This window comes from Girardinichthys multiradiatus, chromosome 8 (assembly GCF_021462225.1).
Source record: "Girardinichthys multiradiatus isolate DD_20200921_A chromosome 8, DD_fGirMul_XY1, whole genome shotgun sequence".
Lineage (NCBI taxonomy): Eukaryota > Metazoa > Chordata > Actinopteri > Cyprinodontiformes > Goodeidae > Girardinichthys > Girardinichthys multiradiatus.
This window is the reverse complement of record NC_061801.1, coordinates 6106275-6125825: the sequence shown is the minus strand read 5'-3', so window position 1 is coordinate 6125825 and position 19551 is coordinate 6106275. Positions and strand designations below refer to the sequence as shown.

Genomic DNA, 19551 nt, shown 5'->3' with positions numbered 1-19551 from the left:
TGCAGGAAGTAAGAAAATGGATAACATAAGCCTTCAAACGTATGTTTCCTGAAGAAACTTCCTTCTTGTTGTTTGGAAACTTGGAAAATCCATAGTCTGAAAAAGAAGGTGAGTCCAGAGTCGCTTCTTATTCAAGAGAAGGCTTCGTCCCAGTTCTGCCAAAGTACCATGAATATAGAGTGGCATCAAAACTGTCTCCAAAAGCAACTTGTTCCAACAACCTAGGTACTATTATGATCTGGGTATTCAAGTATGAACAGCTAGAGGTGGAGCTTGCTCTGTACTTTAGATCATTGTCCTGTTCCATAACCCAAGTGCACTTTAGCTCAAAGTCGAAACCTGTTGGCCGGACAATCAGCTGCAGGGTATTCTGATAGAGAGCAAAACTCATGAATCCCTCACTTACAGCAAGTCGTCCAGATCCTGAAGAAGCAAAGCAGCCCCAGACCACCACACTACCACCACCATGTTTGGCTGTTGCCATTGATGCGCTTCTGAAACGCTGAGTTTGTTTCACACCAGATGCAACAGGACGCGGGTTCAAAAACTCCACATCTGTCTCATCAGTCCACAGAATATTTTCTCCTCAAGACGATTATTTTGGCCAATGTGGGACGGGACTTTGTGTTGCTTTTGGTCAGCAGTGGCCTTAGAAGTCTCCAGTGGAGGCCATTTTCTCTACACTGACTCTGTGGCAAGCAAGGTCTGTGGTGCGTTAGATGTTGTTCTGGGTTCTTCTGTAACCTTTTGGATGAGTCGGAGTAATTCTGGTCAGACACCCGTGGGATGGTTCCATGTTTTCTCCAATAGAAGATAATGGCTCTCACTGTGGTTCTCTGGAGACCCAAAGCCATAGAAATCACTTTGCAACCCTCTCTTGACTGATAGAGCTTTGCTTCTCATTCATTATACAATTTCTTTAAATCAAAGCAAGATGTGTTGATATCTGGGAGCTTTTAGCCTGCTTCAGGTTGACAGGCAGGATTTATTTAAGGATTTCTGGATTCTAAATGTCTGGCAGGTCTCAGTGTGGCTGGCTAGTAAAGTTAACTCAGCTTTCCATAAAATATGGTCATTTACAGGGAATTCATGATTTAAGAGATTATTACTTTCTTTCACATGAAGAAAAAAAAAAAGAATCCTAGAACTAAAATTTATTTCTATTTTTCCTCATACTGGAGACATCCAGCCAGCGTCTCCCTCTCAGTCACACACAAACCCTTCCTCTTTAAACACATGGATCCAAACATCAATGGAAAGACACCTCACACACACACACCTTATACCTGGATTTCAGCCTGCTGGGACCAGACCTCTGGCATTTACACACTCCAGATCAAACACACACACACACTCGCTCTCATACACAAACAAGATCAAACACACACCAAACAGAAGGCGGGCAGGCGGGCGAGAGGAACTCAGAGAGAAGAGGATGTGAGCAAATTCAAAGAGGTTTGCACAGAGCGCCAGAAGGTTTCAAAGCAGACAGGACGTCAGGATGTGGAGGGAGTGGAGAGCACGGAAGAGGAGGAAGATGAGGAGAAGTTAAGAAGATCAGAGCAGTGAGGAAAGATGGAGCTTTTACCCTCTGAGAAGTTTGAAGAGCATGCAGCCTAAAGAGAACCAGTCTGCACTGCTGTCGTACGCTGTTCCCTTCTGAAGGACCTCTGGAGCCATGTAGCCATGAGTCCCACTGTGACAAACACACAACAACTTTGAGTTCCACACATGATTTATAGGAGAACCGAACACAACAGGATTTGTTCAAGTGGAGAAAACGTTCCTCTATGACACAATAAGGGATTCTGGCGTTGACTGGATCTAAAACATCATTTCTAACAATTTGGTTTGAAAGGAAATTATTTAAAACTCGTTAACAGCCATGAAAATCAGATGCCAGCTATATGTGCAAGTCCATATGAGTTTTACTGAACAGAGATAGGTGTTTAACTCGTTAATGTTTTAATAAATCAGCCTGTTTCTTTTTCACCAATGATTTTCAGAACCTGAATATAAGTTTGGTCAAAACCACCCTGAGTTTACCAAGCCAGACCAGATATTTTAGTGGCACAGCTCTAACATAACTCCCTAAAAATGTCCTTTTGTTGCTTTTGAATTTCTGCAGAAGATTACATACATAAAATATTGGTCCCTTTATCCCTGCAAGCACATTTATTTTACTGCCATGAGTCCTATAAATAAACAACAGTTGCTGACTCCACTTTGCATTTAAACACAACACTGCAAACCAGCAGCAGAGTTGCGTTGTTTCAAGAAGCATTTTGAATCAAACTGTGTTTAAAAATCCAGCTGCAAGCAGTGCAGAACTTCACTGTGAACTCATTTTTATCAACGTTGACAATATTTGTTTATTCAGCTGGAATATTGTCGTTTAGTAAAAATCATATAGAAATCAGGGACAGATGAACTGATCATAAATGGGAATAATATTTATTTTACAAAAAATTCTTGCTCTGCAAGTTAAATGGAAACATTTATGCAAGTAAAGTTGAATTTGTTGGAGTCCTTAGAAAAAAAAAACAATCAGACCTCAGATCAGTATCAGGCAATAAAAGCCCGATCAGTGCATCACTCTGAGAACCGAGTAAAGACATGACCTAAAAACCCTCAACGCAACAAAGCAGCAGATAAAACATCTCTTATCTACCTTCTTCTTCCTGAGGAGTAAACATTGTAAATATGAGACACTTGCACTTACACGCTAGCATGGGGCTTCTTCTTGGAGAAGTCGCAGGCCAGGCCGAGGTCTGAGATCCGAACGTGGCCGTGTTCGTCCAGAAGGATATTAGCCGGCTGATGGAGGACACACAACCAGAGGTTACCACTTCCTCCCAGGAGCTTCACATTTTGAGCAGATACAGACAACAAAAGAAGGCCTTCTGTCCTGCCTTTTCTCTGACTCACTCACTCTTTTCACTCTCCAACACTTAGTGTTAAAGTATCATTTGGGTTGCACTCCACTGTTTATGGAAGCCCTAAAAATGTTCCCTGAACTCCTGCAAAATATAGCTATTATTATGGCAACCCGTCCAAACAGGAGAATCAGAGGTAAAGCAGGGAGAGGCTGAAAACAAGGCAGCATGCAGTTAATGCTCATTGTTCTGCTCTACACAGAAACCTAATATCAGTGGTGGGGTCGGGAGCTCAGTGAGAGCCGGCTCTTACTCATGTACTTTTCTCTTTTTTCCTATTAATGTAATTTAGGCAAGATAAAAAGCATCCCATCATCTGTCACTGTGCTGTCTGTTCATTCTGCCACCCAGTTAAATGATTGTAATAATGCATCAGGGGCCCAGGAGGAGGGTTGGAAATGAAATTAAACTGAAAGTGTCATGACCGTATTTCAGTGATTAAATGATCAGATTAGCAGCACAGGAACACTGAAGGCCACATGTCAGTAGGGTCCAGCACCCCCTCTGGTTATAGTGTGCAACAGCTGATGTATCTTGTACTGCAGCAAGCCAGCCTGCTGCAGGAGAACACGCGCATCAGAACAGAGGAGAACCTCTCTTCATGGGTTCTCTGTGGCTCCAAAACTTGTATTCATTGCTAAACATGGTAGGATGCCACTATCCAATACCTGAGTCTAAATACCAGGTGTAGATACATTGGGCCACACTATGCTTCACCTGCCCGACCATTGTCTAACACGACCACCCAGCCTTATGCAATACAACTCCTATCAAACTCTATGACCGACTAGCCATGGTGTCTCCCTCTGCTGACCGTCACTCACTGGTTTGACTTCATTAGCATTAGAGACTGCTTGATGACCTCATCAGTCTACTAATGATGCTGCTTTTGCCCTCCTGTGCCATTCTAGATGCGCCAGCTCTTTGCAGTTTAACTCCTTTCACATATCGACCATTGGTCTGTAAATTCTATTCAAATCAGGTCATTCCTTCCGGGTGCTTCTCTTTGTCCGTGACTGTTATTTATTTGCAATTTTGTACTATTAAAATAAGTGAGGGAATTTTAGTGGGCATAATTCCAAACTTTATCATGAGGCAGTTGATGTATTAGTATGTTGAGAGATGCTAAAAGCAGTAAAAATAAAGGCTACTTCCAATACAGGCCAGCTGCAGAAACAAAGACCAGGGGCCTCATGTTTGAAGGGTGCGGACACACAAAAACCTTGCAGTGCAATGTTCCACACACAACTGTATGTACAAAAATGAACGTTGGATGAAAATGTGCAGCAGCCAGACAAACCTTTTCAATCAACAATAACAAACTACAGAGAACTAACCCTCCCCTAAATCCACTGAAATATGACTCCAATCAGCCTTATTTAATTCATAGAGCATCAAACCCGATGTTTTTCATACGTTTGAGCTTTTATGGTTTAAACCTGAGCGATGAAACTGAATCACATTTAGTCTCATACAATAACGTAACACACCTCAGAAAATAATGGAAACAACAGTCGACCTCAGTCAGATGGAAACTGTAAAAACTGTCACGTAGATGGAAACGCCCATAGGTCTGAGTGCTGAGAACCATAAAATGCATGTGAATTATCTAAGAGGCACTTTCATTCTCACTGAAAAAGAAAATGGTGTCAGATAAGCAGATTAATTTCTAACAAGTCAGGTTTGATGATTCATAAGGTGGACAACCTGGAGACAATCACACGTCCATAAATAGCTGCGTAAAGTAGCGCGTTACTGCGGAACGATGGCAGCTTTGGCACAGCCAGAGGACATCGCCAATGCAAGAAGTTTATCACAGATCGTACTGATCTGTGAGCACATGATGATGCGTGGCTTATCAGCCGCTTTAGATTGCCCAGGGTAATTATTCTGGAGTTCTGCATGGAGCTGGCCTCAGTGTTACAGAGGGAAACCAGAAGGAACTGGGCTTCACCGGGGCCAGGTCCAGTTCTCACTACGCTGCGGTCCTATACTGGAGCTATTCAGAGGGAGCTGACTGACAGGTCGGGTATTTAACAGTCATCCCTGAGCCGGTCCATACCAGCCATATGGGTCGGCCTCATCCGTATGTTGCTCCAATAGATAAAGTTCCACTAAACTGTGGTTCTCATTTGCAGTGAGGAGCTGATTTCTGAATGTAATCAGAGCTATGGACTGCAGCCATAATGCTATAGGGGCCCCATCTGTGCATACATATGCTTTTGTGAATAAAAAGCATCGTCATTCAATATATGTGCAACATATTAGTGATGTGAAAATGTCTCACTAATCCAGTGGCACGATGGCCTCCTCAGCTCACGATTCTACTATAAAAATTATTATAATTAATTATTTTAATTATAATGAATAGATATTAAAGTATGTCACAATGTGTGAGATGATCTAATAGAAATATGGGAGGCATATTCACGTCATTACAATGATCAGCATTGAGCTATGATTGAGCTCAATGCAGCAGCTGGACAGCGCCGTTTGGATTTGATGCAGACATCGTAGAACTAAATGGGTTCAAGCCGACAAACTTTTTATTTTCAGTTAGATTTGAATTGCTGATGTCACTGAAGAAGTTGTAGGTTTGCTGTAATTTATTACAAATATCCCTCAAGGTGTGTAGTCTCTCAGTGACCGTCACAGCACTGTTGCCATGGTGATTTGGACATGTGGTGGGTGCCTTCGGGCTCTTTCTAAAACTTTGCATATGTATTTATGGGTGGGGACCAGGTGGCCCAAGCGCCACGTGCAGCTGCGTCCAATTCACCTCAAACTGGGATGTATAAAGGCTACATGTGCTGCGCACCCTTTAGTACACGAGGCCCCCAGGCTTTTATTTGAGGAAGTAGTGTAATATTCCAAAAGATTAGTAGATTAAACCTGCTGCCCACTGCTTGTTTTAATAAACAAGAAGGCTGTATGTGTGTCTCAGACCTTGGTTGGAAATCATTAAATAAGTCTGTTCCCTTAAGTTTACACACCCTGAAGAAAATACACAACCTTTTCTGTCAGTCATGGTCAATAGTTGGGTGAAGCCATTAGCATGATCAAACAACTAACTCTATTTAAAACGTAATGAGACGATTACAGATCCTTGCATAGTTCATCCAGTGCTGCATTCACATGGCCGGTTTCTGAGCCATGGAGAAAGCTAAATATGCATCCGAGGAATTTGCAGAAGAACATAGTTGAACTTTATAAACATTAAAAGGATATAACATCTATCCAAGGAGTTCAAATGACAATCAGAGGTGCCGAAACTAAGAAAAAAGTGGGAAAATTTGGAATTCTGTTGAAACCAAGACATGATCGGGTAGATCCCCACAAGTTTCAGCCAAAACTGCGAGGAAACCTGTTCAGGGTGCTAAGAAAAAGCTAGAAATACCTTCAGATGACAAACAGGACTTTGTAAGAAGGTTGTGTGGCTGTATCATAAGGCAGAACAAGGAGGAACTTACATGTTTGGTTCGCCAGAAGAAGGTCATTACCATGCCAAAGCCATAAAGCAGCCTTTTTATATGCCAAATAGAACAGACAATCCTCAAAGCCTAATGAGCCCAAAACTGGACTTCATGGCTACAACCATCAACGCTGGACTTGGAGAGAAGTCAATAATGCAAATAAAAGTAGATTTCACTGTGAAACACAGAGGTGTGAGAACTCCAAAGTACAGGAAAGTTGGTGAAAGCACTGAAAACTGTGCATGTGACACGCATGACAATAACCTAGAACACAAGGCTAAGCCAATCTGTTACTGGCCACAGCAGGAAGAAGTAAAGGTTCAGGAGCAGCCATCTCAGTGTCCTGACCTCAACATGCATATCCTGCAATATAGGCCAACGGTTTACAGGAACCCGGGTCTTTTCGTCAGGAAATATGGACAGGTTGACCATCTGAGAAGGTACAAAGCCTCTTTCACAACTTTCTCAAGACTTCAAGCTGTCATTGATGTTTACGGAGCAATACACGATATTAAGATCTGGGTTATTTCAACCTGTTAACTGTCATTTGGGTGTTTTGGGTCATTATGTTTTAAAAAGACCAAAGTCAAGAGAAACCACAAATCATGAGTGACAGAAAACAGTTTTTCTGAAAAACACCCAAAAAACATCAGAAATCCTTTTGGAGTATGTAAACTTATGACCACAAGTGAGCCCATGAGGCACTTGATAACACTTTATGGGATCAGAACGTTACCTTAAGGTCTCTGTAGACAACAAAGCGGTTGTGCATGTGCTCCAGACCCAGGATGATTTCAGCAGCGTAGAACCGCATCTCTTTCTCGCTGAACACACCATGCTGAGAGAGGTGGTAGTGCAGGTCACCCCCTGAGTACACACACACACACACACACACACACACACACCACCACACAACACAGAAAGACATACAGTGTACTGTGTTATAATCTCATAGCACCTTAGTGGTTATTCTTAGATCAGCTGCTGTAGCCTAATGAATGATCTCCATCCTGTTAGGTACTGGATGTTTATAAATGAGAGCTGAGGATCCAAATGTGCAGCAATATGAGGAAAAAGTTGCTCTGCTCAGATAAAACCTAAATGGGACATTTTTGTCCTGCGTGCAGCGTCAGGCAGAAATCATCATGAACACATCACCCTAACTGTGAGCATGCTGTGTGGGTGCTTTGCTTCAGTAGTGAAGCTGCTTTAAGTTAATGGGAAGCCAAATATGGGGCAATCAAGGAAGAGAGCTGGTTAGAGGCTCCAACACACTTGAAACCAGAGTGGAGGTTGACCTTCCAGCAGGTTTAGATCAAAGCATATTGATATGTTAGAAAAGTCCAGTCAAAACCAAGACAAAAATCTAATTTGAGATATGTGAAAAGACCTGCTCTCCATCCAATCTAACAGAGTTTGAGCCATTTTAACTCAAAGAACTATAGGGACAGTGTGTGGCATAACACTGTAAAAACAATATGCTTTAAAGCCCAATCTGAAAGGTCAGGATATTTGTCTGAAAGAGGGATGACCCGATCAGCCAGTGTCAGGGTGTGTGATCCGATCAGTCCGTCTAAGAACGAAGTGAAGGAGGCCAGATTCTAATCTAGGATGATGAGCCTACCGTTCATGAGGTCCAGGATGAAGCAAAGCTTGTCGGGGGTGTGGAAGGCGTATGTCATACACACAATGAACGGGCAGTCCTAGAAGAAAGACAAAGGTACATCATTAGCAATAACAGGTTAAAACCAATGTGTATTAATAAATGCCTGCCCCTTAAAAGATCATAACCTGGATTAGAGGTCAGACTGAAAAAGGATAATTAAGCAGCAAAATATTTTCTGACCCACACTTAGATAATTACATTATCATAACACCTGATTACTATAGAAGGGTAATAACAGCCATACATCATCACCAACATTCTCACAGCATTGTGTTGGGAGCCCAGCTGAAACACAGCTGACAAGAGGGCCTTGCAGAGGATAGAGAGTGGAGCTAAGAAGGTCACTGGAGCACCCCTAATCTTCTGTCCAGGATCTGTTCCAGAGCTGCTGGGACTGAATATTGCAAGAGATATCTCACACCTTCTATTTGACCAAATCAGGGTGACAGTACCACACCATTAAAATTCAGAGCCAGCAGTCTGCATCACAGCTTCTGCCTCATGCTGCTAAAGTGCTGAATAAACTATGTTTTTATCAGGTCAATCATTTTTCACACTAATCTGTTATAGATTAGCTGCATGCTTTATATAAACTGATTAAATTTTTCAGATAAATGTAAATCTCACTAAACCTGCCAAACAACTTTAATCTGAACATTTCTGAAGCAGATTACCCAAACTGAACCATCTCACCCCTGTCTTTCAGTGTTCTTTTAAAATGTTTGCATATCTGGGAATTTGATCGTCTCGTTAGGAATGTCACAAATAAACAGAAACCCAAGGCTAGCTAAATTTCAGCAGCAGGTTGTTCACATCCCTTGTTCACCAATGAACTGCCATGCATGGTTTTACTTTGGTAATGTCAGACTGTTAGATCTTTGATTCTACTTCGTTCCTCGATGATGCCACTGTCATTGGTCGGATTCAGCATGGTGAGGAGTCTGCGTACAGATAGGAGGTAGACTGATGAAGCCGCTCATGACTGTGGACTTCTGGAGAACACCCCCAACACTCCCGTGCTGACCTTCCCTTCATCCAGGACCCATACAGGTCTAGGGTCAGTAAACGGGCCACTAACATCTCTGCAGATGCACAGAACTGTTTAGACTTTTAGCTTCGGGTCGGTCCTACAGAGACACTTCCCTCAACTTCTCTTCCTAAAGAACCCAATAAACACCTTACAGTCTAAGTAATCAGGTACTCTGCTGTGAAACGGAGGTCAAATTCCTTGTTTGTATGCACTCACCTGGCCAATAAAGCTCATTCTGATTCTGTGTAATCCCTGAACATGAAGAGTAAAACAATACGACATTCAAGGAAGCAACCTAAAACCTTTGAAACCAATCTGGTAAACGCTGCCAAAGCTGGGTTTCTACTTTAACTATGATATGGGTGGCTGGTTATAGAACCTGTTCAGAGAGGGCATTAACAGGTTTCATGTCTGATTCAGCCACAAATGGACAGCTTTTACCACGACTGCTCACACTGAAAAAATCTGACTGGTCAAATTTCAGTTCTCTGTATTAAAATAAACACATTAATATGACGCAGTAGGCTGTTCACACTATCTGAGTGTCTGTTGTTTTTTTGTTTTTTTTAAATCAACTAAATTTCACTCACCTAAACCATTTTAATATGACCCTAATGATTAGATTGTTGCTTTTTGCAGAAATGTAGGTATTTTACCTAAAACACATGATGTGTGAGCAGTAAAACAAGTTCAGTCTCAGCACGAACATTCGACATTTTAAGGTAAAAACATCACCACAGTGAAACATCAAATGGCTCCCTGGCAGGAAGTCAGCTGGTTCATTCTTTACTGCAAATATTAGTGTTGTTAGGGGAACATGGGACGCAGCCTGCTGCTGGGCTTTCTGCTGCTGATCCTTATGTTGTCCGAGGGATTTTTACCATTCAGGGTCTACAAGCTGTTTACATTATCATTTGACTCATCTTTAACTGCACTGTAACAAACATGACGGATCACTATTTTTATTATTGGCAAGGGTGTGCATCCAACAGCAGTAGCCAAACACAACAAACTGCTTATGGACTTTATCATCTTTTAACTGGATCATGTTCTGTTCTTAACTCCCTCAGTCTATCCCTGGACAGTTTGTGACCAGACTGCCTAACCATCACAGACTACCAGTGAAAGGCATGTGGGAGAGCCGTCCTTTATTTGTTTCGAGTGAGTTTACACTTCTGTTTAGTGATGTCCAACAGTGCTCACCATATCCAAGTTGGAAGTCATTGCTGGGTCAGAATAGTACTACAGAACCACAATTTTTCCCTTTAGACACAGGCAGTTGCTCATATTAGCCAAGTATGATGCCAGTTGGGTGTTTTGCTTAGAGTTGTTTTCCACCCAAAGGTCTAAACAATATGCGGTAACTTCTGTTGAAACATCCAGACCTGTGAACCTAAACTGCTCATGTGAGAACCAAAGCCAGAAGAGATGCTCATGTCAAACAGCTGGTGTGAAGCTGTTTCATAGGCTGGAAAACAGAGTTCTGAATTAGATGAGCCAAGTACAGAAGGAGATCAGAGCAACCTTAATGTTAAACCACCCTTTATGAAATGATGGGTCAGAGATGGAAACATAAACTCCATACACAGAAAAGGTTGGGTTTAAGCCTAACCCAAATGAACTCTGACAGGTGATTGACTTGGCTGCAAAATTTGTTCCTGGCATTTCCAACAACTAAAGCTTAAATAAAAGCCACGCTGTGCCGGCTCTGACAACTGGCGTCGAGACTCACCCCTGTGCTGACTAATGACAGCATGATTCTCTCATTGAGCGCCAGAGTCTCGCCCTGCTTCATTTTGATCCTCTTCTTGTCTAAGCACTTCATGGCATACCTGAAACCAAGAAAATGTTGCACATGTTACAACAAACCCCCCCCCCACGCAGCACGACGTGGCCGGTTTTCTACGAGTTTTAGCATCGGGAAGTTTTGCTTACATCTTCCCTGTGTCAGCCTTCCTGCAGCCGTACACCTCCCCAAAGCCTCCCCTACCGATGATCCGATGCACGCTGAAGTCATTCATGGTCAACTGAAGGAGAACAGAGGGGAGGGGCTTCAATGAGGGCACATAAAAGAGAGAAACATCCCTGTATTCTTTTTTAACTCTAATTGTCTGTATCTGAATCATCTGAAAGTGACGTTCAGACACCAGCGTGTTACTGGGCTCTGCGGATCAGGGAGGTATAAACTGAAAACCCAACCACGTTCCATGCTGATTATGGAAGCAAATTGTTACCATATTTCAAATGAAAAAGCATTTCTGGAAATGCTTTTTCATTTGAAATATGGTAACAATTTGCTTCCATAGCTGATCACTTCTTAGCTGCTGTGGTGTTGAAACGATCCAAAACAACAGGAAGAATTACTTTTGCATTAAGAGGAAGTTGAAAAATTCACTCATTTCCCCCGCAACAGAATAATTCAAATGATTTTAAATATAACTGATTACATTTTTAGTTTCTGTTCGGGCTTATTTTTCACTCTTTTCAGAAACACAAAATACTTTCATCCAAACAAGCTTTCTGGTAACTAACAAGCTCAGATGAGCTGAATCTAGTGTTTACATTTGGTTGAAGTTTGGGCCTTGACTTTTTATTTTAAACATATAATCACAGACCTTCATTTTGCCCTGGAAGGAACAATGATAAATGATTTGTACGCATTTTTTAACAGATGATTTAAAGAGGGTGCTTTGCATTTGTATTATGTCTGCAATTACTCAGACACCAAATAAATCCCTAAGAAATAAAGTGGAATACAATAAATGAACACACCATCCCCACAAACCATGGTGGTGGCAGCATCATGCTGTGGGGATGCCTTTCTTCAGCCTGGACAGCAAAGCTGTTCAGAGTTGAGCTAACCTTGAGCTATTTTGCCAAGAAGGTTGAGCAAAAGAAAAAAACAACTGCAGCAAAATGTGGTTCTACACAATATTGGCTCCGGGGACATGAATACAAATGCACACCACTCTTTTCAGATTTTTATTTCCAAAAATGTTAAAAACCATGAATCACTTTCCTTCCACTTCAACTATGCTCTACTCTGTGTTGGTCTACTAACTAAAATCTGAATAAAATTCATTGCAACCTGTGGTTTTAACAAGACAAAATGTAAAAAGGTTCAATGGTTATAATCAGCTTTTGTAAGGCACCTAATTACTGACGCCCCATCTTTGATCAAACTATCACAAGCTTGTACTCACATGGATGTTGAGCTCCACGTTCTTCCACTGGCAAAACCGAGTAAATTTGTCACTGAGGACAGAACCGAAAGAGGATAAAAATGAGACTCCACAAGCACCGAAACACATCAGTGCTTTTCCTCATTTCTGCAACTCACCTTTCTATGAACATCTGGAAAATATTCCCTCTCAAGCTGTCACAGATCTCCACTATGTATGGCTGTGGAAGGACACACACAAATAAGGTCAGCTCACACCTTCTCAGATGCTTTGTGAGAGAAACTCTTTGCAGGTGTACATGAATGCACCTCTTGTGTATCCTGGGCTCATAAAACTTGGAATTTTATAAAAAATATAAATATTTCAAGCATCTGATAAACAGTCTCCAGGTGAATGGAACATTTAAATATTGATTAATAATGGAGGAACTATTGGCAGGTTGATGGTGTATTTTGAGTTAAAATTAGTCACGGGATAATTGAGTAAACAGAGTAATAGCCAGGCTGTGGGCTAAAAAAGGAAAATAGTGATTCAATTTAGCAAGACGCAGGCCAACTTTTGTCTGGCAACGCTGGACTTCAGTTTTCCGCTAGGCCTTTCATCAACTAATGCTTGAAAACCAAGTGAGAGAGATTTCAGCATATTGCTGGGTACATTTCAGAAAAAGGAGAAAGAAAACGAGGAGTTCTGTAAACAGCTTCCACACATGAAACTTAAAACCCTTCCTCTGAATATCCACACATTTTCTAATAAATAGCAATTAAGGCTTTCTAGGAGTACTGGATGAAACGGAAAACGTTTGGTCTCAGAAGAAAAGTTGATGCAGGTGAAATGAGTGTTCTTACAAGGACACCACAGTCCGTTTGAAAGTAACTACTGATTACGCCCCAACATGTTGAGATCCAAAATCAGATTTCCAGCTCAAGTCTGTGACCTCCACAGCTGTGCTGCCATCAGGTGAATAGAGAGAAAGCTTCTACATTCAGTAAAGGAGCTAAAGAGCTCAATGAAAGAAGCATACAAGACAAGCTACAGGACTCATGGGTCTCAACATTAACAGAAATACAGTGCTGAGTTTGTGTGATTCTAAAACATTTAATCTCACCACCTTCATCCATTAGCATGGGCTGAACTCTGTTAAACAGTCCTGTAAATAAGGAGGCTTTCTGGAACAGTTCTAGAGGATTTCTAAAGGACAGCACAGTGCTCCGGATTGGACCCTGACTGACTGCTTCTCTGTCCAGATGAACCACTTCAAAACAGTTCAGGTCTGGGGGCTGATGACATCGGGAAAACAAGTGATAGCATTGATAGCAGGAGTGACAGTTTTCCATCTGACCGTTTTTCTATCGACTGATGCTTTTCCATCACCGAGCTGCTTGCAGAGTCACATGATGGAAAGGTGGCTAGCATCGCTGCCTCTCAGCTAGGTGGCTGACAGTTTATTCCGGGCCCCATCTGTGTGGGTCTACATGTTCTCCCAGTGCATATATGGGTTTTCTCCAAAGACCCCACCTTCCATGTGTTTTTAATCAGTGAATAGTGACTGATGTCATGTGTGTTGACTGTTTTAAAGCTACTTTAGCACCCATTGAAACTGTCCCTTGGGGAGAGCTAAAGCTACATGTGTTACAGGATGTATGTATACACAAGTACCCAAACACATACACTTTTGCTGATTTGTGACAAAGTTTTCCACTCACTGAATTGTAAATTGCTTCCTCCCTTCCATGTGTTAGAAGTGTGTTTTACCTGAAAGAGAGTTGGGGGGACCTGTTTCTTTGCCAGATGACTCTGCACATGGTCCACTGCCTTCTTGGAAAATGGCTGCAAATAAAGCGAAGGGCCATTAAGGATCCAACTTGAACAGTGGTTTCAGTTCTGCTTCCTATGTCCAAAGATGCGTGCCCTCTGGGTTAACAGCCTTCTACTGCTGCTGCTAGGAAGCTACTGTGCGGGTGTGTGGGCACTGTGTTTGTTAACCCTCTCTCCTGTGGACAGCAGAACCACCATCAACTTTTCCTTACATCACGATTTGTTTCCCGATGACTATGGACTTGTTTCTGCTCGCTTTGGTTCCAAATCTACAAACATTGTCAGGAAGTGAGTACTGGTTCAACCAGGTACAGTGTTTCCAAGTATTTATCAGTGAGGACGCTTGAGATCTCAGTCTGTGTGATATCACAATCGCAAATGATTGCTTAGATGTAATACCTGTAAGAATATACTTCAGGTGCCATGCAATAAAACTCTGCTTTCTAATAATACATGTTGCTACTTGGACAGATGCTTTTCTCCAGCAGGGACAGGACTGCTCAGAGCTCAAAGTAAGGTGGATGGAGATAATCAGATGACAATCCTAGAAGAAAACATGTTAGACTGAGGCAGAGGTTCAACAACCCTAAACATGGAGCCAGAGCTACAATGCAAAGGTTTAGATCAAAGCATATTCATGTGTCATATTGGTCAAAGTATCTAAATCCATTTGAGAATCTTGCAGTAGTCGACAGCTGATGTTTAGAGAAGCTGTCCATCCAACCTGACTGAGCTTGAGCTACTTTCCAACTAAGAGTGAGCCAAACATTCAGTTACTGGATGTTTAAAGCTGGTGAAGACACACCCCAAAAGACCTACAACACTATCGACTGTGAAAGGTGGTTCTATAAAGTTCTGGCTCTGGGTGGCTGTATATCTGGGCATGCTACACTTTTCAGATTCTTATTCTTCCTATTCTTATCTATTAAGGTGGTGGTTGTAAAATAATATAAAGGGTTTAGGAAGTAGAAATACTTTTCCAAGATGCTGAATATTGGTATGTCTCACATGCCTGCAAAGTTGTGTCCACTAATCTAAAAACATTAAATTAAACCTCTTACTGAGCTGAATTGCGAACTGTGAAAGGACACACTCATTCTGAACTGGGATCAGCAAACTGAGTGACTGAATGCCTCTGCAGCAGCACATCCTGAACTGATTCAGCTGAAGCTACTATCTCAGAGCCGCAGCCCGAAGGAAAAAGGAAGCGGCAGCTTGATTCAGGTTTAAGATATTCTTCCTGACACCACCTACATTTAGGCTAATTCCTGAAAATCTGAAGTCAATAAAAAACGATGCAAACTCGTCTGAGATGCTGGAGTGGCTGTAGCATCCCATCAATCCAGTTATAGTGCTTCAAGTAGCAACATCAGCATAACATTTCTGCACAGAAGTGCACACCTGCTTTCTGACAAGGACAAAATCGACTTATCCCTGAAGCTTCAATCGTAAAAAATCGTCATGCAGCTGGAAAAATGATGCTGTGCAAACAATTATCCTTTCCTTCTATAAACAAACGATGCATTTAGAAATCAGTCTAATCAGTCTGTTTCCAATTTTGAACACGCAAGTTCAGCTGCAAGTCAAAGTGAAACATGAGCGTCAGGTCCAGCCATCATGTCAGAGATCCAGACAGTACAACAAAGCCAGCTAATGCTTTTCTGGCTTCTTTTAGATACTAGCCGGATGTGGACTTTTTATTATCTGAACAAAAGATGATGTCGTCAAATCAGGCCACAGAACCCAAGGTGATCCACTGACTTCAACAAGCTGGCCGACTAAAACAGATAATCTGTCAAACTAACGCAACATAGGAAAAAATGTCACAATCAGACGCGGACGCAGAGCATCAGGACACGGATGCAATATTCATAATTTTCTGATATTCTACAAGAAATGTGCAGTGTTGAAAAGATGGTGCACCACTGTCCATTTACTTTAGGTGTAAAGACAGCAGAGGAGTGACTTGACAAATCCTGATGTAGATTCTTTTGTTTTTGCATCTACAGGTCCTTCTCAAAATATTAGCATATTGTGATAAAGTTCATTATTTTCCATAATGTAATGATGAAAATTTAACATTCATATATTTTAGATTCATTGCACACTAACTGAAATATTTCAGGTCTTTTATTGTCTTAATACGGATGATTTTGGCATACAACTCATGAAAACCCAAAATTCCTATCTCACAAAATTAGCATATTTCATCCGACCAATAAAATAAAAGTGATTTTAATACAAAAAACGTCAACCTTCAAATAATCATGTACAGTTATGCACTCAATACTTGGTCGGGAATCCTTTGGCAGAAATGACTGCTTCAATGCGGCGTGGCATGGAGGCAATCAGCCTGTGGCACTGCTGAGGTCTTATGGAGGCCCAGGATGCTTCGATAGCGGCCTTTAGCTCATCCAGAGTGTTGGGTCTTGAGTCTCTCAACGTTCTCTTCACAATATCCCACAGATTCTCTATGGGGTTCTGGTCAGGAGAGTTGGCAGGCCAATTGAGCACAGTGATACCATGGTCAGTAAACCATTTACCAGTGGTTTTGGCACTGTGAGCAGGTGCCAGGTCGTGCTGAAAAATGAAATCTTCATCTCCATAAAGCTTTTCAGCAGATGGAAGCATGAAGTGCTCCAAAATCTCCTGATAGCTAGCTGCATTGACCCTGCCCTTGATAAAACACAGTGGACCAACACCAGCAGCTGACACGGCACCCCAGACCATGACTACTTCATCTTCTACGACTACAACGAGCCGCTGTCCTTCCCCTCCAGCGTGGCTCCGCAGAGCTTCGACATTGTCCTTGCAGACCCGCCTTACCTGTCTGAGGAGTGTCTGAGCAAAAGTGGCCAAAAACCATCAAGTACCTGAGCAAAAGGCAAAAGTGCTGCTCTGCACAGGAGCCATCATGGAGAACGTTGCCAAAAGAACTGCTGGACGTAAAAATGTGCAGCTTTTTGCCCAAACACAACAGGAACTTGTCCAATGAGTTCAGATGTTTCATCAACTATCCTTCCAGCCTACTGTGGAGCTGAGGATCCGAGCCTCAGGCCATTCGCTCTTTGTTTCCAGGTGGAAGGTCCTGCCGTGGGTTGTTTTGGAGGGCAGGGAAACAGAGAAAGTGGCATCGTGCTGAAAAATGAAATCTTCATCTCCATAAAGCTTTTCAGCAGATGGAAGCATGAAGTGCTCCAAAATCTCCTGATAGCTAGCTGCATTGACCCTGCCCTTGATAAAACACAGTGGACCAACACCAGCAGCTGACACGGCACCCCAGACCATGACTGACTGTGGGTACTTGACACTGGACTTCTGGCATTTTGGCATTTCCTTCTCCCCAGTCTTCCTCCAGACTCTGGCACCTTGATTTCCGAATGACATACAGAATTTGCTTTCATCCGAAAAAAGTACTTTGGACCACTGAGCAACAGTCCAGTGCTGCTTCTCTGTAGCCCAGGTCAGGCGCTTCTGCCGCTGTTTCTGGTTCAAAAGTGGCTTGACCTGGGGAATGCGGCACCTGTAGCCCATTTCCTGCACACGCCTGTGCACGGTGGCTCTGGATGTTTCTACTCCAGACTCAGTCCACTGCTTCCGCAGGTCCCCCAAGGTCTGGAATCGGCGCTACTCCACAATCTTCCTCAGGGTCCGGTCACCTCTTCTCGTTGTGCAGCGTTTTCTGCCACACTTTTTCCTTCCCACAGACTTCCCACTGAGGTGCCTTGATACAGCACTCTGGGAACAGCCTATTCGTTCAGATATTTCTTTCTGTGTCTTACCCTCTTGCTTGAGGGCGTCAATAGTGGCCTTCTGGACAGCAGTCAGGTCAGCAGTCTTACCCATGATTGGGGTTTTGAGTGATGAACCAGGCTGGGAGTTTTAAAGGCCTCAGGAATCTTTTGCAGGTGTTTAGAGTTAACTCGTTGATTCAGATGATTAGGTTCATAACTCGTTTAGAAACCCTTTTAATGATATGCTAATTTTGTGAGATAGGAATTTTGGGTTTTCATGAGCTGTATGCCAAAATCATCTGTATTAAGACAATAAAAGACCTGAAATATTTCAGTTAGTGTGCAATGAATCTAAAATATATGAATGTTAAATTTTCATCATGACATTATGGAAAATAATGAACTTTATCACAATATGCTAATATTTTGAGAAGGACCTGTAGATGAAGCTCACCTCTACTAGTTATGTGCCCATACAGCGGTGGTGTAGCAGTCTTGAAATATACACAAATCCAAACTAGTGTCACAAACTAGCCCTTTGTGATGTGTGAACAACTTTCAACACACTAGTGGTGCTGGCTGCACAGCAGATGGAAGCACAGTTGGACTAACTGGTAGGATGGGACTTAAGGTATATCTGTCAACCTGGACATTAATCACTGTAGCAGTGGCAGGCGATGCAGTAGTTCTGCAGGACACGTCAGTGAGACTTTCAGATCCAGCTTCTTAACAGAACACATTGACTGGGTCATGTTTTTGGAAAAACATGGCTTGAATTGATTGATACAAATATTATATGATACTCCTCGTCTGCCCAAACAAACTGAATAGTAAAAACAGGTATTCTTCCAAGAACTTGATCCCTGGACCACCTCCTTATCTGACATCTCCAAAGGAATGAGTGCTGGGTCTACTCTGTGGGGTGGATTTTATCACAGTTGAACAAACAGAAAAACTGACCTTGGCAGATAGCCGGGTCCTATTTTACACAACAGTCTGGCTCCTAACTTTCAAAGCAAGAAATCGGATTTAAAAATACATCAGCAGCAACATAAACACTGACCAGGTTATTAATTATTCATTTCTGTGTAGCATCTGACTAAGAGCTGAATGATTTTCACAATGATTATATGTTTTACACTAAGCAGAACCATGATAGAAACAGATTTTATTTTCCTGCTTTGTCTAAGGCTAAGTTTAGGCAGCTGCCTGATCAGCTGCAAGGATCTGCTCTCTGCGCGCCTTCATGTATGCTGTGCCGAATAACAGTTGTATCCTCACATGTGAACAGGACAGCAGCTCCTTCATGATGTAGACGTCATAAATCTGCCGGCTGCGACTCAGGCGCTCCTCCTCGGAGTCCAGCTTCTCGTACTCCTTGATCTGAAACAGAAACAGCGTTCAGGCTCACGGGGCTTCCTGGGAGGGCTTAATCTGAGCTGGATTAAGGGCCTAATGTCACGCACACACAAACACTCCCAGCTTACTTCTTCGTAGAACTTGAGCTGAGGCACAGCCTCGTCGATCTCGTTCATACAGAAGTCCTTAAAAAGCAGGAAGCCTGTGAGAAACAAAAAGCACAACATGGTTACTGATACAGCTGATAAAATCATCCTCCATATTCTTATTATGATTAAGCTGGTTTCCTATACTCTCAAAGGCATTTATCTTCAACAGCTTCATCTGTTCATCCTGGCTCCTCATTAATGTTCAAG

The 19551-nt window shown here is 42.3% G+C and overlaps 1 protein-coding gene across 1 annotated transcript in view; it reads right to left on the bottom strand.

Moving 5' to 3' along the window:
• The window catches only part of grk3 (G protein-coupled receptor kinase 3), an 84655-nt gene that overhangs the window by 15940 nt on the left and 49164 nt on the right, over window positions 1-19551 (bottom strand). The window contains exons 4-14 of the mRNA XM_047372398.1: window positions 19324-19397; window positions 19118-19219; window positions 14040-14114; window positions 12446-12507; window positions 12309-12360; window positions 11041-11132; window positions 10838-10937; window positions 8034-8112; window positions 7146-7276; window positions 2723-2817; window positions 1589-1696 (exon numbers count right to left, since the gene is read on the bottom strand). Coding sequence (XP_047228354.1) covers window positions 1589-1696; window positions 2723-2817; window positions 7146-7276; window positions 8034-8112; window positions 10838-10937; window positions 11041-11132; window positions 12309-12360; window positions 12446-12507; window positions 14040-14114; window positions 19118-19219; window positions 19324-19397 — 970 coding nt within the window. The remainder of the gene's footprint in view (window positions 1-1588; window positions 1697-2722; window positions 2818-7145; window positions 7277-8033; window positions 8113-10837; window positions 10938-11040; window positions 11133-12308; window positions 12361-12445; window positions 12508-14039; window positions 14115-19117; window positions 19220-19323; window positions 19398-19551) is intronic.